This window comes from Saprolegnia diclina (assembly GCF_000281045.1).
Source record: "Saprolegnia diclina VS20 unplaced genomic scaffold supercont1.14, whole genome shotgun sequence".
Classification (NCBI taxonomy): Eukaryota; Oomycota; class Saprolegniomycetes; order Saprolegniales; family Saprolegniaceae; genus Saprolegnia; species Saprolegnia diclina.
Genome location: NW_008246081.1, coordinates 446,160 through 471,177, shown reverse-complemented (window position 1 = coordinate 471,177; position 25,018 = coordinate 446,160). Strand labels below are relative to the sequence as shown.

The following is a 25,018-nucleotide window of genomic DNA, read 5'->3' as shown; positions in this document are numbered from 1 at the left end:
TGCCGTGCCAAGTCGACGCCATTGCTCGCGTGGTGGGGGCGGCCGTCCGTAAAGAAGAGCAGCACCGGCGTGTACGTCGTGTGGTCGTTGCGCGACAGCACCTCGATCGCCGCGCGCAGACCGTCATTGTAGTTGGTGCCGAAGCCGCGAAACGGAATCGCCGCACACGTCTTGCGGCCCATCTTGCACAGCGACCGACCTTCGTAGACGATTTGGCTGCCTTCGCTAAAGGAAATGACCGACACAATGTCGGGGTACATGGCCCCCTTCTTGGCGCGCTGCTGAGCAATGTATTCGTACACAGCGTTTTTGGCGTCAGTCCACCGCTGGCCGCGCATCGAGCCCGACGTGTCGAGGACAAACACGTGGTGCACCTGGCCGCGATGCGCCGTGTGCGTGCATGGCAGCACGTGGCCGCGCGCGAGTGTGTGGCCGGGCGGCGCGTTGGCCACCACCGGCGCATGCCAGGCCTCCAACGTGCAAAATGACGTCTCGCCTTCCTTGTGGCTGGGGGCCGCGCACTGGTACGGACACAAGCCAAAGGCGTTGCGGTCCATGGCACTTGCCACCGGGTCCTCCCACCCTTGCATCTTCCAGTACGTTGCGTGGAGCACTTCGTCCATGGGCCGTGTCGGGTGTGGCTCCAACGCCGTCGTGCAGTGGCGGCGCCCGTCCGAGGCATTGCAGAGATCGGCGCTCGCGTGGTCGCACGGGACATAGTGCACGTGGCCGCGTCCCATCTTCGAACAAAAGAAAGGACACATCTCGGCAACGCCGTCTTCGCCCGCCACGTAGGCCCGTCCGGCAATGTCAACGCTGGCAACATCCGAGACAAAGTACGTCTCCGTCATGTTGCCGTGCGACGTCGCGTGCAAACCCGCGTGACCGACAGCTTTGGTGCAGTAGTAGCGGCAACACGGGCACTGCGCAGCGCACGTGTGGTCAGTCGCGTCGCAGCGGTGCGCGGCGCCGTCGTGATCGAGCGCCCCGACTGGCAGCAAGGCCGCACACTTTTTGCGCACGCCGACCATCGTTTGCTGCGTGTATTCAAACGTGCCACGGCCGCCCTCAAAGGTCGTCGGCGTACGCTGCACCTTGACCTCGCATAAGCCGTCGGCCGCGCACTCGGTGGCGCATCGGTGGTCCGCGCCGCAGGTATGGCCGGCAGCATGAAAGTGGTCTTGGACATGGCACAGGCGAGAGCACCCCGCAATGCTGCAGCCACGCATACAACTGGACGATCCGCAGTCGTGACGATCGTGGGTGATGGCAAAGAGCTGCGTGCACAGACTGCGGCAGTCGGGCGCCGTGCACGCGTGGCTGCAGCGATGCTCGGCCACGTTGCACGCGTGCGGTCCGTCGTGGTCGACGGGCAGGTGGCAGTCGCCGTCGCAGTTGCTCGCACTCGCCATCACACAGGGGGACGTGCACGTGTGGTTGGCGTATGTACAGTTGCAGGGGCCAGTGTGTCCGGCGGCGGCCCCGCACGGCACATTGCCCGCCGTGCAGTACGAGCAGCAGCCTGCGCACGTGTGGTCTGTGCCGCAGTCATGGTCGACGTTGGCTTCGTGCAAAATCGACTCAAAACACCCAAGCTGGCACTTGGCGCACGTGTGCTGGCAGCGGCGCAGGTACTGCTTCATCCGGCGCACGCAAACGTCCAGCAAATCGGCTTCGTCGCGGCCACTGGCTGCGAGCGACGCAAACCACGACCGCACGCGGTACTCGCGGCGCCAGACGACAAAGTTCCACACAACATCAAAGCGCGCTTCCAGCACCAGACTGCGCGGTGCGTCCACTTGCATCAGAAACTGCTCCAGGTAGCACAACAAGATGGTTTTTGCCGACGCCAGAGTCGACGCCACGTCGTCGTCGGCTGCATCCAGCTCGAACTCGAGCATCTCGTCGGGTGGCAGGTCGAGATGGGAATCGAAGACCATGGCTTGTCGCTGGGCCGTCATCGTCGCATCGTCGTCCGGGCCAAGCGTCTCGTCATCGTCGAGACAGCCATAGCGCAGAGCATGGCGAATGTCGTCGCACAGCTGCGCCAACTTGTGGGCTTGCACATTATCGCCCATGTCGGTCCAGTCGAGCAGCGAAATCTTGGCCAGCACCATGTTCAGCGTGTCGTGACAGTCGGCGCCGTTCGCATAGGCCTTGGCGCGCGCAGCGTGCAAGCTGCAAGCGGCTTCTTCTAGCGCATCGTAATAGCCTTGGTTGCCAAGCGGTGGACAGCACGTGATGGTCGTGCCGCCGCCATACATGACCTTGACAAAGTTGTTGGCCTTGTTTTCACTCAAAACCGCCTCGAGCTTCGACTTGAACTCGGCAACGACCGACGCTTGGTCGTGCGGGTTGACGTCCTTGACGTTGAGAAGCAGACGGCCGCAGAAAAGGCGCTCGTCGCCCTTGAGCAGCGCGACGCCTTGCTGAAACTTCGCAAACATACCGTCCACGTCCTTGTCAAAGCGCATCTCGATGCGAAACACTGTGAGGCGCGAGACGGCCGCGTTGAGCACCGAGAGCAGTGTGTCTTCTTGCGCCGAACGCTCAAACGACCCGAGGCCTTCGAAGTCGAGCACAACCACGAGGCACCGACCCAATTGACGCAGCGTGAGCCACACACCGTCCGTGCAGCGCGCGCCGGAAATCGCAAACGAGCTGCCCGTGAGGTGGTTCAAAAAGTAGGACTTGCCAGTCGACTGCTTCCCCATCGACGTGAGTACGACGACAGGGCCACTCCACGCTCGGAGAACGTGGCTCGCAGCACCAAAGCCAATCTGCGGCGCCAGCGTGTGCGCTTCCGACCCGTCGCGAAACGCCATGGTGACGCCGTCGCGCAGCAAAAGGAGCTGGTTGTCCTGCGCGCGACAAATGGGCACGGGCACAAAGCCCACGAGCTCGAGGATCCACGGTGCAAGCGCCATTGTCGGCCACACCAGTAGCGACGCGTCCACGATTGCGTCCTTGGCCAGCGCCAGCGGCGTCAAGTCTTTTTGGAGGCTTCCGAGCTTGGTCATGACCGCGTCCAACGTCGTTAAAAACACTTCGCGACGCGCCGGCGACGACGCGTGGGCTCGCAGCTGCAGCGCCGGGCGGCTCGACGTCTCGTCCATCATGGCGCGCACGGGAAACTTCTCAAACACGTGGAAGACAGCCCAGAGCAGCGACGACTCGTTCAAATTGGCTGGCGCCGCTTGCTGTGCGCACTGCAGCTCCCAAGCGAGTTGACCAGAGACCACCGTCAGCTGGAGCTCCACCACAGCGCCCGTCGTCGGGTCCAGGAGCAGGATCGTGTCGGCATAGGCGCGCGCTTCGGTAGCTTTCCAGTCGAGGAGACACGGTAGCGCAACCGTCGTCTCGGGCAGCGGCGCGAGGGTGTGCGTGGTCATCGTTTGCACGCGAAGGGACTGGTCGGTCAGCGGCATGAGGCGCACGATGAACGCGCCGTCCTTGAACTTGACCACCTTGGTCGTCGGTGTGGCGACAAACTTGGGTACGTGCTTGGACAGCTGCCGCGTCTGCCGCACGTACGACTGCGCGCTGCCATCGTCGCCCACGCACAAGAGACCAGGCTGGTCGCCGCCAAACATCAAAACGTCTCGAAACGGAGGCAACGGACGCAGCACGCGCAGATCCACGCGCTGCGAGCGCCCAAGGAGCTTCGTGAATGTCGGGGTAAACGTCAGCAGGTCGACAAAGGTGTCGCTGTGAAAAAGCGCCAGTGTGCGTTGCGTCGGGTCAAAGTCGCAGCGCTCGACCACATGCGGAAACGGCTTCGACACGTGCTTCTTGAGCGAGCGTGGCCCATGCAGCGTGTACGAGCGCACTGTCGTCTTGGTGTCGTCCGTGTAGACGACGACAAGAACGGCGTCAACGACCGTGACGAGCAAGATGCGGACGTGCAATGGCAAGTGCAGCTGGGCGAGCGCGCGTCCGTCTTGGTGCGTAAGGTACAGCGTTTGGCCACCGTCGCCAATATGCTGCTGCGCAACACTCAAGTGCTCCGCGTCGGCGCCTTTGGCGAGCGTCGTCGTCAGCGCCGTTGCCGCGTGCAGACGGTTGCGCGTGTCAATAGCCGCGACAAAGGCTTCGTAGATGAGAGCATCTCGGGCGCAGCAGAGCGTCGCAGTCGTGTCCGCCTGCAAAAGCGCGTGCTCGACCATGGCACTTGCGACTTTTGGCTCGAACAAAAACTCTTGCAGCGCAGATAACCAGTTGTCGTAGTACGCCTTCAGGTCTGCAAGGATACGGGGCACAATGAGGTCCATGGCGGCGGGACTCTTGCCCACAAACGGAAACGAAAACGGCTCAAAGTGGTCGGCGACCAGCCAACTCTGGCTTGGGGACTTGGTAGCGTCGGCATACGACTTGATGCCAGCCGATCGTGGGGTCGCGCGCCACATCGCCTCTCCTTCCGCGTTGATCATGGTTTTGACATGGGCAGGAAGTGACGAGAGGTCCGCTGGAATTGGCAACTCTCCAGCGAGTTGGTTTGAGAGGCTCGTCAAGTCGGCCATCATCTCGGCGTGAGCTCGCTCCTCTGCAACTGCCGAGCGCGGCTCGGGTGCCATGTAACAAAGCACCTTCGCATTGTGGGAGAAACGCGCGAGGAAGTCGTGCAGTTCCCACTCGACCCTCGTCGTCACGTCGGGGCGCATGTCGTTGCGGACGCCCGCAATCGTCACGCGGTCCAGTGCCCACGTTGGCCACGCGCACCACGCTGTTAGCGCCGCCTTCATACACGGCTTCGGGAGACCCACTTTCAGCTCAAGGCGGTGCGTTGTCGCAGCATCGACCAGCCACTTCGCAAAGGCTGTGGGTGGCGTCAGCCCCACGACACCCTTCTTGGTGGTGATGCTGGTCTCCGATGCCACGCGGAATGTCACGGCTGTCGGACCCGTCGACGACACGAGTACAAGGCCTTGCGGCAGTTGCGTCGTTGTCGGCAGCGCAACGCACGTCACGATCTCGTCTTGCACTGCCGCCTCTGCAATCGAAAACTCGACCGAGTACTTCATCCAGCTCGAGCCAATGTCGTTCGTCTCGTCCGCCGCCGCCAATTCAAGCGCAGTCCAGTCGGCGTCCGTGAGGCAGCACAGCACCGTCGACGTCAGCGTCGTCACAAAGCGCAGCGCGTATGTCGCCCGCTCGCGCAAGTACTCGGGCGCAAAGGCGCTGTCCAGCAGCCACGTAAAGAGCACGACCTTGGGCCGGGCATCGGGGAGCACAATTACGAACACGCCCTCGTCGTCCGCGTGCAAATAGTGTTCGAGTTTCGTGAGCCACCACCCGCGCTGGCGGAGCTCGACTTGGACCGCGGCTTGCTTCCCGAAGCAGGCCACCACGTCAATGCTCCGATCGGCGTCGCTAGCGTCAACAAAGCGCCCGAGCTGCTCTTCCACTGGCATCTTCTTGGCGCCATCGACCACATGCAGCGCGCCGAGAAGGCGGAGGAGCTCCGACTCGACGAGCGTTGGCTGGAACACGACCGCCCCGGCGTCGTCTTCGACGGCCATGCGCAAGAGGTGGTAGCAGGACAAGCTCTCGTAGCTCGTCGCGACAGTCATGCGCGACGCCATTTTCGTAGTCGAGGGACAATGGCACAATGGCGTCGAGAGAAGCTCGCGCGAGAAGCGACCGTTGAGAACATGGCGGGACAGGTCGCGCAGAATGGTCCGAACGCTGGTGGACTCGTATCGTTGAGCTGGGACAAGGCAAGGGACTCGAGCCAGCGAGATTGCTCGTTGGGCGCACGGCCTCTCGAATTTGCTGGATGGTGCACGACAAGCTGGTAGCTTCGTTTCTTGCGCCCTGGTTCTTGCTCGTCTCGTGGGAAGCTTCTGCCGAGCGACAAAAGCTTGACATAGCGACGAGGAGCGACCTGGCGACGCCATGCACTTCATTCGACTGCTAGCATCGACATGAGTCGGCTTTCTCCACCTACACGTGGTCCTCACCGTCGTTTGGCAGGTCATGAGGGCGGTCGTTTTACCGGTGCTCTACTGGCGCATGCAGCATGGCCGATCACGAGGGTCGCGGAGGGGACGCGTCCATCGCCTGTCTCGCGTAGGCTCATGGCGGAGGCCCATCGTTGTCTCCATGCAGAAGCATCATCTCCCATCTCCCCCAAGCAGCGTCGTCCATCGTTGTCGGCTTGCGATCTTGGCGAAACGGTTCATTCAACGTGCGTGCGAAAAGAGCCATCGCATAGCTTGTCAGATGCAGACGCTAAAAACACCCAACTCGACCTTGGTCGCTTCGACAACCTTGGTGGAATGAAGAAATCGCCTTCTTCAACTAGGTAGTAGCTTCCACAGTGCAAGGACGCTGCCTACGACCTCGCTTAGGCGGCAATCACAGAGCTTTGCGTGTATTCATCCTGTCAATGGTGCCAAATGTCGTTTGCTTGTATCGCTACGACTGCGGATCTTGCTGTGCGATGATCGGCGAGTACCCTTTAGGATGTGGGGAGATAACACTTTGTGCCTTTTAAAATCGAAGAGGAGAAGAAAAAGGAAGAGGGAAGTTCGACGCTCGAACGGCGCGATCAATGGCCGCTTCGTTGTCGCGGGCGTCCCACTGGCAGTGGCACCATCGCGATTCAAGCTCCATTTCATCGCACATACAAAATTCAAGTGTACCTTTTGACTCCAAAAGGCATGACTTGCAATTTGTATACCCGCCCACCTTGGGCAGCTCTTTTTGGCAATCAGCCAATGCCTGGTCTCGAAATATGGAAAAGCCAATGCCTATTCTCTAAATATCGAGCAGCCAATGCCTGGTCTCCTTTGACGCAGATCAATCGATGACGCGCAAGCAACATGCATGGTGCTGCCTTCGTCAAAGACATCACTAGCATAAGATAATATCGATCGAGATTAGCCACTGCTACGCTACATCCAGCAATGTATGAGATGTGACTGCAATGTACCGGTTCGTGTATGGTGTGGCACCGCGCAGAGTTGCCAGGTCTCGAGGTCTCGGGATCGCGCGCTGCCAATGGCGCTCCAAGCTGTCGTCGAGAGTCATAGTCGCGTAGTGGTCACCAAGACGTGGTAGCGCATCGAGCTTGGTGACGGAAACGTCGTCTCGTACGACGCCACTCGTTGCGCTCGCTTGGCCGCCGTGCAACAGGAGCGCGCGTGGCTTGGACAGCACACTACGACAGACAAGCATGGCCAGCGAGTGAGGTCGCACACGCGCGCGTGCATCGTCGGCCGCTCGCCGCCGAGCTGCGGGAGTCCATCGTTTGCAACTGCCGATTCAACCGCCGCAACGCTCGGCGGGTTCATGTCGAAGAAGCGAAGATCCTGGCTTCAAACTTCGAGTGTCACGTTGAATTATTTCAATTTTGACCAATGCCTGGTCTCCGGTCTGTGCCCTTTAACCACTATTCGACCAATGCCTGGTCTCCATTTCCGAATTATAGCCAATGCCTGGTCTCTATTCCACCCACATCCTACGAGGTAGTCCCCCGATGATCATAGTTCTATCATTTTCGAATGAGCGGTGTAATGGGCTGACACGCTTGTGGATATTTGGCGCAATAGTATTTGGATGCTAATTTTCGGCGGAAGGCTGACGCGTCGTTGTCAAGCCATGCGCGAGCTGCCAAAATGTTATTTTAGTTAGTCGAATGCATCCCAAACATCCCAACCAACGTCGTGTCGTTGGTATATCGACCACAAACGCTGGACCTACTAGTTCGTTTCTGTCGAAATGCGCAGAGATGACTTGTGCCGCAAAACATCTCGACTACAATCGACTCGCGAGAGGCTTTCTCTGCAAGGTAGAGACAGCTCTTCACTCTACCAGGTAATCCGGCGCAGCATGGAGCCATCGAGCACGCAGCAGATCCCGCGGCGCGTCGACCACATTTGACGACGCCGGATTCTGTCGTAAGCACACGACACTGCCACCAGGTGCGAATGATCCGAGTTTCGAGTAGCCAAAGCTCGCCCGTTCGACCAAAACCAGTGGGTGGTCGACGCACCCTGGCCCAAGGATATGTGCGTTCATCACTATCCAAGGCTAGACTCTTCGATCTCGATCCACTGCTAAAGTCCTACGAATCTGTCAACCAATATTGTCCTTGGATTCGAGTTCTTTAGTATCTTTTCTAGTCGATTTGCTTGCCATGGTGTGTCGCAGGTTTTTGTGTTTCCATCGCATCCCGTACCGTACACTCCAATGTACGAACGTACGGCTCGCGCTCGATGCTCCTTGCAGCTGTCGCTGGAGCTGCAGTCCTTCCGTCTCGCCGGCTCGCAATCCAGCACAATGACGACCAGCTCGAAATGTACTAGCAGGAGCGGGTCACGTGGTTGCAGGGGGTTGCGCCGTACATTGCAGTCGTACAACGTACGTACATCATCCAATCCCGTACACCCGTCGAACGTGCTCGCTGCCAGCTGCATTTTCGCATTCGCTTCCGCAGCATGTCGTCGGCGTGTGCGCTCAAGACGACGGTCCTCGTGGCCGGCAGCCAGTGCCCCGGCGCCTGCAAGAACCAGCCGTCCGGCGCCTGCGTGCTCTTCAAGACCAAGAGCCTCTGCCAGGCGCTGCCATCGACGCAGTCGGGCAACTGCACGACGGGCGACGAGTTCCCGCTGCAAGGCGCCACCGAGTGCGTGCTCACGTACACGTGCCCGAACCTGCACTCGCGCAGCAAGGACGACAAGCTGTTCTGGCACTTTTCGGTCGCCGACTTCACGATTAGCACCGATGCCACCTTTGCCGGCGCGCCGATCGACGAGCTCGGGTCGCTTGGCTCGGACGAGTTTGCCAGCGTGCAGTCCTTGTACGACACGTCCCACTCGCTGGATTGCGCTCATGGATGTGTAGCCAGCTCACGGGCAACGGGTTTACATCGCCGAAAGGCGCGATGCGCACGATCACGTACCCGCCAGGCCTCTTTGGCACGGCCACGCACCTCACGCGCCTGTACGACGCCTACGTGCGGCAATCTATTCTCATGTGAGGTCGGCTTGGTAGGTACTTTGTCAACATGAACCTCTCGGGCACGCTCGCGCCGGGCGTCACGGGTCTTCTGCCCAACAGCCTCGAGCAACTGTACAAGCATGATTTGTCGCGGCGCGTCTCATGACACGCGTCCTAGGTCCCTCGTCAATGCGGGTTTGACGTCGCTGCCGCTCGACGTCAAGGCCATGCCGTCACTCGCCGTGCTGTACGTCAAGATGCATGCAACCTTTCCCGCAGCTCACCTGTGCTTAGCAACATGACGGACAACAACTTGGCGTCGGTCCCGGTCGACTCCATCACAAAAGTGCGCCAGCTCCTCCTGGCCGGCAACGCGCTCACGTCGATGCCCGAGGTGCCCCCGACTGTCCAGATTCTGTACGCCACGCCTGATGCATCAGCACAACAGCGCACTCACATACTCTGGGCTAGGGACCTCTCGCGTAACAAGCTCACGAGCTTCCCGTACACCGCCTTGAGCGTGACGGGCCTTCAAGAGCTGTAACCCGCTTCGACTGCCATGGGCATGGCGCCTCATCCGACCAAATTAGGTGGCTCCAGGGCAACGCGCTCTCCAATGTCGTCCTCGACGACACGCAGACCACGCAGCTCCGCAAGCTCAAAACATTCAGCGCCGACTTCACCGTCACGACGTGTCCGGCAGGGTCGGGCGTCGCCCCCGACCGGCTCAAGGCCTTGACGAGCGCCCAGTTTTGCTTCAAGGGCGTCGAGTCAGCCGACGCCAATTCGTCCATGAGTATGTTTTCGTCGTCCTGCATGACCAGCGAACCCACGGACACCTCTCTAGGCTCGGTGGCCATTGTCTTGATCGCACTCGGGTCGGTGGTCATTGTTGCTCTCGGTGTCTTCTGCTTCTTTCGGCACCGTCGCCAGGCAGGCGCGAAAGGGAAGAACGGCCGCCGCACGTCGCTCGGCACGGACGGCACCGGCGGCACGTCCAACCATTACGTCTCGGCCGACTCGCACTACCGCGACACGACGTCGCTCGGCCTCTTGAGCGACCCGGAGCTCCTCGCCGTGCGCATCGACTACCAGGAAGTGCAGGAGATCCAGCTGATCTCCCGCGGTGGGTTTGGCGAAGTCTGGAGCGGCATCTACCTCGGCCGGCCCGTGGCCATCAAGCGCCTTTTGCCCGAGAAGCGGACGTGGGACGACGCCATGAACTTTGCAATGGAAATCAAGATGATGACGCGCCTCAACCACCCAAAGATCGTCGAGTTCATTGGCGCTGCGTGGTCCAACGCGCTCTCGATCCAAGCGATCTGCGAGTACATGAACTGCGGCGACCTCAAGTCGCTCCTCGACCGCAGCAGCACCAAGAACGATGCGAACGGCACGGTGCTCACGTGGGCCAACATCAAACTCCACCTCGCGATCGACGTCGCCGACGCCCTCGTGTACCTGCACTCGCTCAACCCCAAGTTTATCCACCGCGATCTCAAGGTCCATTCATCCAGACTCTAGAATCTGGTATCTGGTATATTCGCATCTCACAGTTTCGATCTAGTCGCGCAACATCCTCATTGATGCGGAGAACGGGGCCAAGCTCTCGGACTTTGGTATCTCGCGCAACCGCAACCTCGAAGACACCATGACGGCGGGCGTCGGCACGTGTCGCTGGATGGCCCCGGAGGTGATCCAAGGCGCCCACTACGACGAAGCCGTCGACATTTACTCGTTTGGCTGCGTCCTCTCGGAGATGGACACGTGCAACGTGCCGTACTTTGACGCGACGCACACCAACGGCTCCAAGCTCCAAGACCATGCGATCATGGCCGGCGTCGTGCAAGGCACGCTCAAGCCGAGCTTCACCAAGGACTGCCCGAAAGAGATTGTCGCGATCGCCGTCGCGTGCCTTGAGACGGACCCCAAGAAGCGCCCGACGTCGACGCAGCTCTCGTACCTCCTGCGCAAGTACCGCAAAGAGTCGGAGCGCCTCAACGACACCAACTCGACGTAGCAACTTCTACGATTACGTATCCGTGATTTTTGTACGTGTGAGTGTCTTAGCTGCGCTGGTTGGGCTCGTCCCGAGGGCTCTTGAGGCCATGGATGGACGGTCGGCGGATGTCACGGAAGATGCGGTACTTGGACGTGCTCCGGCTGCCATCCTCAGTTGGCAGACTCGTCGCGGGGTCCATCACGCTCTCGTCGAGCACGTAGTGGGGCTTGATGTCCCCGGGGAGGACTAGGACTCGAGTCGTAACAAGTGGGGACAGAGGAATCTACCTCGGTACGTCTCGGCAATGTGCAAGGCGCGGACGCTCGAGCTCAAGCTGCCGCGGACGTACGGCGCATGGGTCAAGCTTTTTCGGAAGAGCCGCTCCCGCTTCTCCGCGTCCGCTTTGGCCGCCAGCAGAGCCTTCTCGTGCTCTTGAACGTCCAGTAGTCGCTTCTGCTCGATGAGCTCCTGTCGAGTCTTGTCCCGGTCTTCGCGGCTCGCGTTGAGCGCCGCGGCCACCTTGCGGAGCTGGGCTTCGTTGAGCCGTCGCTTGTCCTTCCTCGGTGCGACCACCGCGTCGACGACCTTGGTTTTGGCTTTGGCTTTGGCTTTGGCGTCCGCGATCTCCTTGTCGCGGCGCTGGCGGTGCGCAGCCTCGGCGGCCGCTGCGGCTTCGAGGCGCCGAGTCTCGCGGTCGCGCTTCTCGCTCTCGAGCCGGGCAGCCTTGGCTGCTGCCTCGGCCTCACGCGCTGCCAGCGCCGAAGCTTCTGAGGCAGCGTCGTTGGCCGCTGTGATCCACGAGAGCTGCACGCTGGCGTCAATGGCAGCGAACGCTTCGACGTGTATCCGCTTGACGAGCTCGGTGGAGAGGTACGCGACGGTTTGCTCCGTGTAGGCAGCCAGTGCGTCGGCGCAGAAGCAGGCGCGGGTGGCGGCAGCTTCGACAGCGCGGGCTTCCAGCATAGCGGCCCGGGCGCGCGCTCGCAGCGCAGCACATTTGGCCCGCGCACGGGTGCCTCGCACCACCGCCTGCAGCCGCGTGGCCACCGTGAGCCGGGCCTACCGATCGACCGCGCCGTGAGACAAAGGTTGTCGTGTCCATAGTACTTCTAACAGCTTGCGCTCGCGCTTGGCGACGGCAACGGCTTGCAAGGCGTCGCACTTGACTTGCTCGTCGCGCTTGCGCCGTGCTTCTTCTTCGGCGAGAAGCTGTCGGCTCGCCTCGGTGCGCTCTCGCTCGTACTGCGTCTGTCGCTCCAGCGCATACGCGGCGTGTCGGCGGCGCACCTACCGAGGTGGGGCTGTCATGGTGACATACCAACGCCAAGCGTACCCGCGTGCGGCGTAAAAAGTGCCGCACGGTGCGCTGGATGCGCTTGGCTGCGGTGCGGATCGTGTCTGGATTGAGCTTGGCCCGCTGGGACGCGCTCATGCTCAGCTCGGCGATCCCGATCGAGTGCACTTTCCCAAGAGCGATCTGGAGGACCTTGGGCGGGTCCGTGGCGGTGCCGCTTTTGTGTGTCCAGACAAGCTGCGGCACATCGCGGTTGCCTTCGTCGCCCGTGCCGAGCTGCCCTTCCTCGCCAAAACCCCACAGATAGAGACGTCCGCCGAACGAGACGGCGGCCGAGTGACCAAAACCGCATGCAATCTGCTCGATGTCGTCGAGGCTCTTGATACGCTTGGGGACGCTCGAGTCGCTGCAGTGGCCGAGGCCGAGCTACCCATTCTGCTGTGAGCCGTCAATGAGGGGGGACCATACCTGGCCAAACGCCCCCCAGCCCCACGCATACACCTGTTGAATCGAAAGCCAACGATGTTGATCCAACACGGTACCTTGCGGCTGTGTGTAAGGGCAAGCGAGTGTGCCCCGCCAAAGCTGAGCAGCTTGACATCGCGCAAGGTCTCGATGCGCGTTGGTCTACTCTTGTTCTAGTCGACAAGAGTAGAAGACGACGTACGTATGTGCAGACGCGTCCGAGCCGAGGCCCAAGCGCCCTTTCTCGCCCCAGCCCCACGTATACACGGCGTGGTCGAGGCTCACGGCGCCCGAGTGGTTCATGCCGCAAACGATCGAGGCAAAGCGCACGGCGCTGGCCACGAGCGCCGGTTCGTTGCTATTGCAATAGGAGCCTGTGCCCAGCTGGCCGGCGCGGTTGCTGCCAAAGCCAAACGCGCGCCCCGTGGCGTCCAGTACAAGCGTGTGTTCTGCGCCGCAAGCGACTTGGCTACAAGGCTTGTTAGGCACCTACGTTCGCTCCTCCACGCACTGAATGGCGGCTGTCGTGGGCATGTGCTGGACGTGCTTGGGGACGGTGACGCTACACCGTCGTCAGCAACATGATGGGCTCTTGGCGTCGTACCTGTGCTCGTCGCCGTGGCCGAGACGCCCGCTTCCGCCTTTGCCCCACGTGTAGACGGCGCCAGTGGCCGAGAGGAGGACAATGTGCCCCGAACCCGAAGCGACGCTCTGAATCGCTATGCTGTCCAGACCCGGCACCCGCTCGGGGACCTTGGCGGTCGTCGGCAGCGTCGAGTCGGTCGGCGGACGGCCCCAGAGGTACACGTGGCCCTCGTCGTTGACAGCAACCGTGAAAAGCTCGCTGCAGCTCAGCTACAAACGGTTGTGAACACATGCAATTCGTAGACGATAGTACCTGAAGCTTGCGGTGGTCCGTCGAGATGCGGTAGAGCTCGAGGACGATCTCGGGTGCGAGACGGTGGCGGTCGTCGCCGAGCCCAAGCTGGCCGTGGCTGCCGCTGCCCCAGCTGCGGACTTCGGTGGTCGAGTAAAAGTTGTGGCCGGGACTCCACGCATCCTGGACGACATTCGACTCTTTGGTTATTTCAGAGCCCAGTCGGCGCAAGAACGCACGCTTGGCCTGCTCCGACTTGGGCGGCGGTCGTCGCTTCATGAAGATGAAACGACACACCTCGGTCGTTTTGACGCAGGTTTCAAACGCCGACATGAAGTTCCAGCTCAAGACGATCCACCGCCGGTACTACACGCCCGAAGAAGTCGGCATCCACAAGTGCGCCGACGTACGGCGCTATTCAGATCCGAAAAACTCGATGCTGATGTTGGCTAGGACTGCTGGCTCGTCGTCTTTGGGCGCGTCCTCGATGTCACGGCGCTCATCGCAGCGCACCGTGGCAAGCTCACGCAGCCGCTCGTGCAGCACGCTGGCGAAGACATTACGCACTGGTTCGACGCCGTCACGCGCGAGGTACAACGAACGGCATGGACGTCGACTGAGGAAAATGCAGGTCAAGACGCACATCGATCCCGACCGCAACATTCGCTTGCCGTTTTTGCCCTACGGACGCTTTCTCGACGTGCCACCCCCCGAGCCTGTGACCGATTGGAATACGCTCGAGCTCCAGCCGTGGTGGACGGTACAACACATAAAGCTTCGATGGCAACTTGATGACGTGGCATCCTCGTAGGACGATGCGCATTGCATTGGGCTCATGACCGAAAAAGTGCGCTCGATCCAAGTCGTCAACACGCTGACGCACCAGAGTCACTCGATTCAGGTTGGACAGATTGACGTCGCTGTCCATCAATGTCTTTGGACCTAGGTGTGTTCGGAAGAGACACTCTACGAAATCCAAAAGCGGTACATTGACCTGCAGTTCAATGCCCATGCCGGCAGCTACACGTGGAAGGTATGTCACAGAGACACTATTGTACTGAAGCGAGAGGGTAGTACTTGGACGGCCACGAGTTTCTTCCGCTCGACATGGACAAGACGCTGACGCAAAACGGCATCCTCGACGAAGCGGCCGAGTTTGAAAAGCTCCATCTCGACGCCGACGACTACCAGCCGATTGTGCACATTTACTACAACGACGACCTGACGATTCTCTAGTCGTCCAAAGAAGATTGTACACTGTTTATACATATGCAGATTCTCGACTACACGCACGAGTTGTTTTTGAGTTCCTGGAGCATGCTGCGCACAAATAAGTTCTTATCGACGCGGTTGATCGACTCGGGGAGGCGCAACGTCGGGCGATCGATGCCGAGGTTGAGCAAGGCTAAGAGAACGCAGTCAGCAACCACCTCTGCTAGCGCATGGGCGAACCTTGGTCGTACTGCACGAGGCTGATCGTGCCCTGACTCGTCGTGTCAAACATGGAAAACATTGTCGCCAAGTCCGTCTCGGTGAAGAACGTCATCTAGCCCGCACTTCGATCGACGCCTGTGGCTACTATCGGCGTGGTGTGTACCGCCGTCCGGTTCTCGCGGGCGTGGCGAATGAGGTTGAGCTGCTGCACCATGAACTCGCGCGGGTTGGTCGGGCGGATGTACATCATGTTGGTGCAGATCTCCTGGCACGAGACCGATGGCATCGACGAGTAGCTCTGCGAGCGCTACCTGCAGAATCACGTGGATCTTGTTGGCTTTGAGGTACTTCTCGGCCTTCTCGCGCGGGTCGCGGGGCTCGAATTCGATCGTCGTGTCCTCGCGTCGCATCGCCATCTTTGGTTTCGGGCCAGTGGCGTTTCGTGAGCTGAACGTCGTGTCGGTAAATATGGCTAAACGTCGTAAATGTGGTTGCCATCGAGGTGGGAAACTGGAAACCGCTTTCAGAAGCCATTCAAGACAAGTCGCACCATATTCTAGGAGCGCATGGTGAGGAAAACCTATTTCTGGGTGGGACCGTCCTGTTCGCAAAGTCTTAATTTAATCAATTTACGATTAGCGCGACCAGGCGATCCAAGAACCCCTACCCCGCTAAGAAGGGTGCTGTCAACATTTTGTACATGTAAAACATACATGATTTATGTACCCAATTTTCAGCTGCGAAAGATGCTTATTGTTGTGATAGGCCATCAATAATCAACCTATGATACGTTTCAAATCATTGGAGTTATAAATACTTTGACACTGTACTGGGAGACGACAGGTTTTATGTTGATACTAGGACTAGGGTCGACAGATAGTGCGAGTTTAGTGCCGGAGGTACGCGCGGACTTGAATGCTGTCCTGGGAGAAGAGACCGATACCGAGCTCGAACGCTGGCTCGTTGAGCGGCGAAATAAGATCAAACGTAAAGCGCTGGTAGAGGCTTGCGACGACAACCTTGAGCTGGAGGAGCGCGACGGTTTGGCCGACGCAGCTGCGCGGGCCCGCGTTGAAGACCGGGTACTCGAACGCACTTGGTCGTGGAGTGTCATTTAGCCAACGCTCGGGCGAGAACGTCGTTGCCTGTGGCCACCGGGTTTCGTTGCGACCCATTGCGAATGGCGAAAATTCGACATTGGTTCCCGCCGGGACAAACGTGCCGTCGGGCCATACATCGTCCGTGATAGCGCTCTTGAGCTCGTACGGCACAGGTGGGAAGAGGCGTAAGGTCTCGCGCACGACCGCATCGAGGTACGACATGCATCCGACGCCCGCGTAGGAAATCTCACCGGCTTGCAGCTCGCTTACGAGCCTCGCTTCGACGATAGGGTGCTTGCTCACCGTGTAAATGACCCACGCGAGGCCGCTCCCGACCGTCTCCCGACCCGCAAGCATCATGGTCATCATCATGTCGCGGATAAAGGTGTCGGAAATCATGTCGTTGCCGGCTTCCTGGCGCCGGAGGAGCTCCGAGAGAAGGTCGTCGCCCCTTGTGGCGCTGAGCCGCTTGGTGCGGATCGTGTCGTGGCAGAGCGCGTTGATGCGCCGCATGACACGCGCGAGGCGGTACTCGGACGGCATGAACCAGCCGAGCCATTGGTACCACGGCTGCGTGAAGCGCGAGACGCTGAGGTTGCTCGCTTCCCGAAAAAGGTCTCGAAACTCGGTGGCGTTCTCGGTCTCAAAGGCGAGCCCAAACGCCATGGCATAAGTGAACTTGGTCGTCAGCGACAGCGCAGTGGCCTCGACGTCCAGGAGCGCACCGTCGCCTAGTGTTTCGATCTCCGACACGAGCGCCGACGTGTGCTCGACGAAGATGGTGTCCATGAGTGTCTTGATGGCGTTGGTCGAGAAGAGCGACGCGATGATCTTGCGCTGGGCCTTCCAGCTCGACGAGGCGGATGGGTTGACGTTGAAGATGCCGCTGCCCATGAGCTCACCGAGCGCGCGCTGCATCATCGCTGGCTTGACGTAGTTCGTGTGGTTGGTCGCGAGGATGTGTCGGACGTTGGCGGCGCTCGAGGTGCACACGGAGCCGTCCAGAAGCAAGTCTACGCGCATCGCATACGTGCTCCCAAGCGTCTCGAAAAGCTCCAGCTTCCAGTAGTAGTGGTCGTGGATGTGCTCGCCTTGTTGCACCAAGTTGCCCAGTAGTTTGTGGCCCGGAAGACTCGGTAGATGGGCGAGCCCTTTGGCAATCCGAGCTTTGCGGCGGTAGACTACCACGGCTTTGGCGATGAGCAAGCAAGCAAGTCCGACGGCGACGGCCGCTGCAGTCTCTTGTGCGAATGTGAACCCGAGCACCATGAGCGAGCAAAAGGAAAAGTGAGTGGCAAAGCTCGCACGTCGCTCGGTCGCCGTATCACATGGACAAAAGCAGAATCGTTCAGCGTCACATTGCAATTCCAGATTCTGAAATTCCCCACGGCAGAGGCCAAATGCCCGCCATCGCAGCTCAATTCTGGATTCGGACCTTTCCAAAGTGGAACCACAAAAGCAACTTTCGTACCCTAACCCTCGACGAAAATGCACAGCAGGAATGGTATTTTAGCCATTCTACAATTGTAGTGGATGTGAGCCAGTACGCTCTGCTAGAATATCAATCAATCAATCGTGATTTCTCTACACGACTGGGAGTGCGCAAGGCAGCTACCCGAGCCCTGTATCGATCCCATTTGATGGCATCTCCAATAAAGCACACTGTAGCGATCGTAGAAGTTATACACAGCGGCTACACGAGTGGCCAAGCAGCTGCAGCGCGACGCATGCCACGAGGACGTCCATGTCTTTGGCCGACAAAAACATGCTTTCGCCGAGTCGAATGACGGCGCGAAGCACCAAGTGCATCGGCTCGGGTTCCTTGATCACCTGCAACACGACGCCATCGTCGTTGGCTGCGAAGAGCACGACGCCGCCGCCCATGCTCGCTAGCGGCGGCATATTCGTCGCATTGGCACGCTGTACTGCAGTCTCGACCGCCGACGCGCGGTCAGCCCGCAGCGCCGCCTTGAGCCGCGTCACGTTCATCGCCCGCGCACCGACGTACGCAGCGAGGGACCCCACCTCTGTGAAAACACTGCGGCGGGGCGCGCGGGCCTTGACGCGGAAGTAGTAGGCGTTGGCTTGCCACAAACAGCTCGGCTGCTGCACGTTGTTCTCGACGAGGAGGTTGAAGAGGCGCGGGGCGTCGCGCGATGTCGCTGCGACGAGACTGCCGAGACACAAGTCGGCCAGCTCGTCGGTCTCCCGGTCGTACGCCGAGTACCACGTGCTCGACGGCGACTCGATCCCGTGAAGCAATCCGGCGACGTCTGCGTCCAGCGCATCGTCGAAGGCTAATCGGAGCTGGTCGATCGCCAAGAGGCTGCGGTTCAAGAGCGACGGCGCAAAGAACGTGACGCCCGACCGACCAAAGCCGGCCGCGGGCGCCGGATATGCGTAAAAGGCCAGCCCTTGCGATGTATCGCCGACCGCCAGCGACGTGCGCGGTGGTACGATCGGTGGTACGGGGATCCCCGACACGATGTAGAACGACGCCCAAATCGCGCGCATCGCGGTCAGTGTTTCGTTTGAGCCACTGGTTGCGGTTGCATTGGAGGACGCAGCAAGCTTGACGAGCGCGTTGAGCTGCGTGATCGCGCCGCCCCATGGCCAAGGGTACGTGGTCGTCGGCAAAATACCGTTGGGTAGCGACGGTGCGTAGTAGCTCGGTGTATACGACGGATACGGCGCATACTGGCTCGCGATCGAGCCCGAGACGTTGATGTACGTGACGCCCGTGTAGGTGTAGGCACGCAGCGTCGGCACGGACGCCACCTTGGTAGCATTTACGCGCTCTGTCGAGATGTTGTACGCGCGGACAAACTCGGCAATCGTGAGAAAGGCGGCGCGCGGATCCAGCAGCGGTCCCGCCAAAGTACTGTTGACGGTCGGAAGAGCTGGCGACTGCTGCATGGTGCGCACAGCCGAAGCGAGATACGACTTGAGCTTCTTAGTGGTGCCAACCACGCCGTCGTAAAAGGTGCGCGCGAGCTCGCCGACGCTCACGTGCTTGGTGCGCAGGCCAATGTTGGAGTTGAACCAGCGGTACTCGCTTTTGAAGCCGTCGCCCCCGAGCGCGCTCGTGATCTTGTGGCTCTGGAAGCCGCCGTCGTTGGCCTGCGGCTCGAGCGTCTTGACGCGGATAACGTCGTCGGCGCCGTAGCTGCAGACGGCCAGCGCAACGAGACACCCAAGATGTACCCGCATGAATCGAATGCAAAATACTTCTTCTCGTTTCCGCTCGACCGCCAAGTAGAAGCACAAGTACCTTGTAAAGGCGTTCGCAGCTGACTACCGGTACAAGGCGATTGCATCGTACAGCGCGCATTCTACGGGCTCATACGGGAGCGTCCATGCGTGGACAGCTTTGGAGCTAATTCGGCGTCTGCGAGGGGTAGGGTGTCCATTAGGGGTCGGGGTAGCAAAAGCAAAACCGTAGCCAGCTCCTCTTTATGGCCCATAGCGTTATGGAACAGAAACGGAGCAGATGCACTCGAGGCTACGCAGTCTCCAGATCTGCCGCATAGCAAATGGTGTGCTGAGGCCAAGAGAACAGTGTTATTGAGAACGAAAAGAGGCATCGTGCATTGACAGCGGGTTTAGGGTGCGAGTCTACACATTGCGCTGGCTCTTGCTGCTCGCGAGCCGACCGGTCTTGTTGATGGCCATGATCGCATTGACGCTGCGCTTGAACTTGGCGCGCGTCTTTTCCCGCCGGTCGTGGAGGTTCGTGCCGACAAAGCGCAGCTGCGGCATCGGCGTCGCGGCGTCCGCGAGCCACGGGTGCGCGAGGACGTCCGATGCGCTTAACCGCGCGTCCGGGTTCACGAGCAGCATCTTGGCGATGAGGTCCTTGGCCGACGGCGAAATGTCATCAAAGTATGGCGATGGAAAGTCGTACTCGGCGTTGCGGATCTAGCACCATCGATATCAGTGTCCATTCGACCGCTTGGACGACACCTTTTCCATTTCCTGGATCTGGTTCTCGTCGTAGAACGGCGGAAACCCGCACAGAAGGATGTACATGATGACGCCCAAGCTCCAAATGTCGCACTTTTGCTCGTACTACAGCAGCATGAGACCGAGAGCATGGACGAGATGTACCGGTCGACGGGCAATGACCTCGGGCGCAAAGTACCCGGGCGTCCCGCACATGGTCTGCATCACCACGCCGTCGGCGGCGATGATGGCAAAGCCGAAATCCGCAATCTTGATCTCCGCGTTGTCGTCGGCCGTCGCGTAGAGGAGGTTCTCGGGCTTGAGATCGCGATGGGCAATGTCTTGGGCGTGGCAGTAGACTAGGACGTCGGCGACCGTGCGCACGACCACCTACACATGAGCAGGATGCGCTCCAAGGCTCAAAGATGATGGAGTCGCCAACCTTGGCTTCGGCTTCCGTGTAGTGCTCCTTGGCGATTATACGGTCAAAGAGTTCGCCGCCCGTGACAAGCTCCATGACCAAGTAGCACATGTCGCCTTCGTTGTCAAACACGTCGACGAGCTTGACAATGTTGGGGTGGTCGAGCTGCACCATGCCATGATGAGTTCTGATAACGTACGTCATGAGCGGGTGCTACCTTGCGCAGGATCTCCATCTCGCGGTGAATGTTGTCGAGGTCCTTCTTCTTGAGCGCCGTCTTCTTGATGCACTTGACCGCAAACGGCTTACCCGTGGCCTTGTGCGTGCACTGCTTGACGACCGAAAAGTTGCCTACGCCGAGAACGACGCGTGAGCGCGTCGCGCGTCGTTGCGCTCGCACCTTCGCCGAGGGCCTTGCCCATCGAGTAGACGGAGCTAAAGGACCGGCGCTCGGGCAGCAGCGGCGACGCGTGGCCCGGCGTGGCCGGGGGCGAGATGGCGCTAGCAGGTGGCGTCGGCAGCGGGTTCTGCATGCTTCGTGTCTGGCTCGCGACGGGTGCAGCCGAAAATACCAAACTGCCTCAAAAAGGCCGTTCGATGATCGGTCCGGATCGTATCCGGATAGAAAAGACGACCAATTTGCATTTTATTTGGCCAAAAGATACAACAATCCCGCGGCAAGATATGTGTCGCCACCGATTCCGACTTCGATGCACAAATTCAGTGCTCAGTGCTACGAGGTTAAGGTTACTACTAGAGTCACCAAGTTAACGTTACTATCTCGCATCTATCAGCGTATCGCTTCCGGTACCACAGTGTATGGTATGAATACGAAGAGGGACCACAACGTCATTCGACAATATTGTTCTCGCTCAGTAGCATGACCCGACGATCCATGACCACCGAGTATCGCCACTAGGCAGTTTGGGCGCGCGTGCGGGTCGACTTCTTTCTCATGGGCTTGTTGGACGAGTCGTCGATGTCGCTCTTCTTGCGCTTGAGAGGCTTGGCGGCCGCCGGTTTCGCTGGCTTGAACGCAGCCAGCTCGGCCGCAAAGAGGACACTAGCATGCCACCATCGAAAGAGACTAACGCAAAGGTCGTACCTGTGCGCCCACCCCGCGTACGGCGTGAACCTGTCTTGGTACAGCTGGCCCACTTGGGCGTATACGGTCGGCGTCAAACTTTTGTGCGCCTGCGTCATCGTATTTGTTGTTCAGCGTGCATACATTCACAGATCTACAGTGTACTTTGGCGTGAAAGTCGCGGCAAGCGATCTGCCACACGTGCGTATCGACGGGGATTGCCTCGAGCTTTTCGAGCGAGAAGAGCGCGATGCAGTCGGCGACCTTGCGCCCGACGCCCGCAAACTGCGTCAGCGACGTCTGGACGGCGGCCGCGTCTGCGTTCGCACGCAGCGTCTGCAAGTAGGCTTCGCCGCCGAGGTCGTGCAAAATCGCCGCCGACTTGACAATGTACTGGGCGCGGTACCCGAACCCGAGCGTGCGCAGCTCGGGCTCTTGGATGGCCTGTAGCTGCGCGAGGGTCGGGAAGGCGTGCAGCGGCGTGCCGTCGTGGGTCATGAGTTCGTCGCCAAAGCGCGCGCGTAACTTTTCGAGCATCTGCGTCACGCGCGCAATGTTGTTGTTGGACGAGCAAATGAACGAAAAGAGACACTCGAGCGGGTCTTGGCTAGGACGCTCGCCATGCGGCACGTATGGAAGCAAGAGTATGCACGCACCGAATGAGGCGGAGCCCGGGCAGCGACGCAAAGGCCGGTGAGAACTGGTCGTTGGGCTGCATCCACGACGCTACGCGACAATGCAGTCATCGCACTCGGGAGAAAACGACGCACCGTAGAGCTCGCCGAGGTTGTCCTATCGATGGCATGAGCCGCTGGCAATGGCAAATGGGAGGGTACATCAGTGCGAAAGTAGGATGACACGAGTGCATGAACGTCGTCTTCCTTGTCTTGCAGCGGAGGCGCGTGCAAGCATGTGTACTCGATCGCTGACTCGGCCTCCCGGAGCGCGATGACGTGACGCTGGATAACACCGACCCATTGCGCTTGGACTTGGCGCCAGTTGAAGACTTGGCCGCTCTGCAGTGTGAGGTGACAGGCCATTTCTACGTATGTTCATTAGCAGGCGCCTTGCAGCTCTCGACCTGCCCGAGCGAGGACACAAGCGGCGCCACATGATGGATGACCTTCGGTCGCGATCTTGGCACAGTATACGGATGTCCGGATGGCGACAAAAGGGCAATCGCATGCACTATACGAACCCAACTCTCCAGTCGTAAGGCACCAAGATCTGAGTTTCCTTGATATTAAAAGTTGCGTGGGTGTAGTCTGTGTATGATAAGGATCCTTGACGTTGCGCACGAGCCAATCAGCGCGTGGGATCTTTTCTGAGTCGAAGTCATTCGGCAAAAAGGATGGTGACGACCAAGATTGCCCTGGCGTTGCTGAGCGGCGTCGCGATGGCCTCGGCGCTGCACCTGCCGCCGACGCATGCGCGCGGAGGCAACCTCTTCAAGGACCTCGTGGCGGGCGCCGTCGTGTCGCTGGCGCCGGCGCCGGAGGCGCAGTGGTTCCAGCAAACGCTCGACCACTTTTCGCCCAAGCCGCCACTCCACTTTCTCCAGCGCTACTACGTGGACGATACGTACTGGGGCGGGCTCGACAAGAGCCCGATCATCATGTACATTGGTGGCGAAGGCGCAATGGACAAGATGCCCACGGGCTACATTGACGTGATTGCCAAGGAGCACAGTGCCAAGGTACGCGACAGTATCTGCCCTACTTGGCTGGGTCGCCAACGGAAGGCCATAGGTCGTCGCCCTCGAACACCGTTTCTACGGGAAGAGCTTGCCCAAGGACGACCTCTCGACCGAGAACCTCAAGTTCTTGACCGTCGAGCAAGCGCTCGCCGACTTGAAGGCGTTCATCGAGGCGTACCAAGCGACGCTTTCCACCACGTCCAACCCGTGGATCGCGGTCGGTGGGTCCTATCCCGGTGCGCTCTCGGCGTGGTTTCGGTACGCGTCTTTTGCTGAGAGCTTTTATCGATGCTGGCGCTAGCATTGCGTATCCGAACACGACGGTGGCGGCTTTGTCCTCGTCCGGTGTCGTCAACCCCGTCTACAACTTTCACGCTTTCGACCAACAGGTTTCTGCTCACAGGGGCTAGTGCGGTCTCTCACGCAGTCTTGTAGGTCGCGCTCTCTGCAGGCAAAGAGTGTGCTGACGCCCTTCGCCAAATCACAAAAGCGTACGAGTCCGAGATCCACGCCGGCCGCAGCGACGAGGTTCGTGGCACTGCATTACTTGTGCGACTGAGGTTGCGTGGATATAGGTCAAGGGCCTTCTTGGCGCTCAAGCGCTCGCGGACCCGGATTTCTTCTACATGCTCGCTGACTCGGCTGCCATGGCCGTGCAGTACGGCAAGAAGGACCAGCTCTGCGCGCCCATGGTCGCGGCCGTCCAAGCCAACGTGTCGCTCCCCGAGGTACGCGCTTCGACCCCGCGTCGCGCCGAATACGAGGAGGAGTGTAGGCGTTCGCCAACTTTACCATTGGCATGTACGGCGCTGCTTTTGGCGCGGGCTGCTTCTACGACACGACCTGCCTCAAGAACGACCCGTCGCGCTGGGCCGACGTGCGCTCGTGGCGCTGGCAAAAGTGCTACCAGCTCGCCTACTTCCAGGTTCACCCCAGCGTGTTCGTCGCCGTCTAACGGTTGCGACGACTAGGTGGCGCCGCACCACGACAGCCTCCGGTCGTCAATCGTGGACCTCGACTACCACGAGAAGCAGTGCTACGAGATCTTTGGCGACGTGGTCGACCCGTCCGCTGGCGTCGCCGCTACGATCCAGCGCTACGGCGGCGACAAGCCCCACGGTCACAACATCTTTTATGCCAACGGCGGCGACGATCCGTGGCAGCGTGCGTCAGTGCTCGCGTCGCTGAGTGAAGACCAACCGGCCTTCTTGGCAGTCTGCGACCTCTGCGGCCACTGCGGCGACCTCGGCAACTCGGCGCTCGACCCTGCGCCGCGTCGTCAGCAAAAGGCCAACATTCTGTACTTTCTCAACAAGTGGCTGCAAGAGGCGACGGGCAGTGCGGTGACGACGACAAATGCATCGACGCTCTCGGCCGACGGTGCGCGTGTCGCGCGCGTCTCGTTTCTGGTGCTCTTGCCCATCGGGTGCCTCTTCCTGGCGTTCAAGGCGCTCTTGCACGTCGACATCGTTCGCGAGGCGTCGTCCGTGCGCACGAGCTTGCTTTAAGTTTCAAGATCGTAGTCGCATGTTGATGCAAGCGTTCGGTATCGCCAGAAAGAGCCTGCTTGGGCGACGAGGGCGGGCGGCTCGGAGCATGATCGACCGCCGGTAGCCACGGCGCCGACCACATGGAGGCAGTCAAGCATGGCGCCATTGCGCGCAGCTGCAGGCCAAGATGCATCGCCATCGCCCTTTACTGTATAATGGTCTGGTCGCGGCCTTTCAAGATCGCGGCCGCCTTTTCCGGATAATGGGTGT

The 25,018-nt window shown here is 60.0% G+C and overlaps 10 protein-coding genes across 11 annotated transcripts in view; 3 read left to right on the top strand and 7 right to left on the bottom strand.

The window, feature by feature from the left end:
- The window catches only part of SDRG_05455 (hypothetical protein), a 6,293-nt gene extending 282 nt beyond the window's left edge, over positions 1–6,011 (bottom strand). The window contains exons 1-2 of the mRNA XM_008611170.1: positions 5,961–6,011; positions 18–5,910 (exon numbers count right to left, since the gene is read on the bottom strand). Coding sequence (XP_008609392.1) covers positions 18–5,906 — 5,889 coding nt within the window. The 5' untranslated portion in view covers positions 5,907–5,910; positions 5,961–6,011. The remainder of the gene's footprint in view (positions 1–17; positions 5,911–5,960) is intronic.
- A 2,430-nt stretch (positions 6,012–8,441) lies between these two features.
- Positions 8,442–10,963, top strand: SDRG_05454 (TKL protein kinase; the record flags this gene model as incomplete). Its single annotated transcript, XM_008611169.1, has 9 exons — positions 8,442–8,803; positions 8,848–8,946; positions 8,998–9,075; positions 9,122–9,190; positions 9,238–9,360; positions 9,415–9,483; positions 9,534–9,739; positions 9,791–10,446; positions 10,511–10,963. The coding sequence occupies 9 exons, from the start codon at positions 8,442–8,444 to the stop codon at positions 10,961–10,963; spliced, it is 2,115 nt and encodes a 704-aa protein (XP_008609391.1).
- SDRG_05453 (hypothetical protein) lies at positions 10,955–13,871 on the bottom strand. The gene is made up of 10 exons (XM_008611168.1): positions 13,603–13,871; positions 13,309–13,559; positions 13,216–13,266; positions 12,907–13,173; positions 12,782–12,866; positions 12,708–12,740; positions 12,279–12,665; positions 12,053–12,232; positions 11,233–12,004; positions 10,955–11,191 (listed from the first exon to the last, which is right to left on the bottom strand). The coding sequence occupies exons 1-10, from the start codon at positions 13,858–13,860 to the stop codon at positions 11,010–11,012; spliced, it is 2,466 nt and encodes an 821-aa protein (XP_008609390.1). The 5' UTR covers positions 13,861–13,871; the 3' UTR covers positions 10,955–11,009.
- A 41-nt stretch (positions 13,872–13,912) lies between these two features.
- SDRG_05452 (hypothetical protein) lies at positions 13,913–14,817 on the top strand (the record flags this gene model as incomplete). Its single annotated transcript, XM_008611167.1, has 6 exons — positions 13,913–13,987; positions 14,035–14,172; positions 14,213–14,341; positions 14,393–14,482; positions 14,528–14,614; positions 14,656–14,817. The coding sequence occupies 6 exons, from the start codon at positions 13,913–13,915 to the stop codon at positions 14,815–14,817; spliced, it is 681 nt and encodes a 226-aa protein (XP_008609389.1).
- Positions 14,798–15,472, bottom strand: SDRG_05451 (hypothetical protein). Its single transcript, XM_008611166.1, has 4 exons — positions 15,327–15,472; positions 15,179–15,280; positions 15,034–15,127; positions 14,798–14,986 (listed from the first exon to the last, which is right to left on the bottom strand). Exons 1-4 carry the CDS (start codon positions 15,429–15,431, stop codon positions 14,865–14,867), a joined length of 423 nt encoding a protein of 140 aa, XP_008609388.1. The 5' UTR covers positions 15,432–15,472; the 3' UTR covers positions 14,798–14,864.
- Positions 15,473–15,902: 430 nt separating this feature from the next.
- Positions 15,903–17,384, bottom strand: SDRG_05450 (hypothetical protein; the record flags this gene model as incomplete). Its single annotated transcript, XM_008611165.1, has 1 exon — positions 15,903–17,384. The coding sequence occupies one exon, from the start codon at positions 17,382–17,384 to the stop codon at positions 15,903–15,905; it is 1,482 nt and encodes a 493-aa protein (XP_008609387.1).
- Positions 17,385–17,795: 411 nt separating this feature from the next.
- SDRG_05449 (hypothetical protein) lies at positions 17,796–19,325 on the bottom strand (the record flags this gene model as incomplete). The annotated part of the gene is made up of 1 exon (XM_008611164.1): positions 17,796–19,325. One exon carries the CDS (start codon positions 19,323–19,325, stop codon positions 17,796–17,798), a length of 1,530 nt encoding a protein of 509 aa, XP_008609386.1.
- A 351-nt stretch (positions 19,326–19,676) lies between these two features.
- SDRG_05448 (CAMK protein kinase) lies at positions 19,677–21,051 on the bottom strand. Its single transcript, XM_008611163.1, has 6 exons — positions 20,879–21,051; positions 20,696–20,829; positions 20,500–20,643; positions 20,223–20,447; positions 20,079–20,183; positions 19,677–20,033 (listed from the first exon to the last, which is right to left on the bottom strand). The coding sequence occupies exons 1-6, from the start codon at positions 21,009–21,011 to the stop codon at positions 19,731–19,733; spliced, it is 1,044 nt and encodes a 347-aa protein (XP_008609385.1). The 5' UTR covers positions 21,012–21,051; the 3' UTR covers positions 19,677–19,730.
- Positions 21,052–21,203: 152 nt separating this feature from the next.
- On the bottom strand, positions 21,204–22,704 carry SDRG_05447. Of its 2 annotated transcripts, XM_008611162.1 has the most exons (7): positions 22,648–22,704; positions 22,399–22,604; positions 22,333–22,354; positions 22,219–22,288; positions 21,728–22,169; positions 21,584–21,672; positions 21,204–21,541 (listed from the first exon to the last, which is right to left on the bottom strand). In XM_008611162.1, exons 1-7 carry the CDS (start codon positions 22,673–22,675, stop codon positions 21,394–21,396), a joined length of 1,005 nt encoding a protein of 334 aa, XP_008609384.1. In that variant the 5' UTR covers positions 22,676–22,704; the 3' UTR covers positions 21,204–21,393. The 2 variants fall into 2 exon arrangements, with proteins under 2 accessions (XP_008609384.1, XP_008609383.1); XM_008611161.1 differs by having other exon boundaries at positions 21,584–22,169.
- A 168-nt stretch (positions 22,705–22,872) lies between these two features.
- Positions 22,873–24,953, top strand: SDRG_05446 (hypothetical protein). The gene is made up of 7 exons (XM_008611160.1): positions 22,873–23,258; positions 23,311–23,516; positions 23,560–23,647; positions 23,694–23,786; positions 23,834–23,986; positions 24,034–24,183; positions 24,230–24,953. Exons 1-7 carry the CDS (start codon positions 22,914–22,916, stop codon positions 24,764–24,766), a joined length of 1,572 nt encoding a protein of 523 aa, XP_008609382.1. The 5' UTR covers positions 22,873–22,913; the 3' UTR covers positions 24,767–24,953.
- Positions 24,954–25,018: the final 65 nt, after the last annotated feature.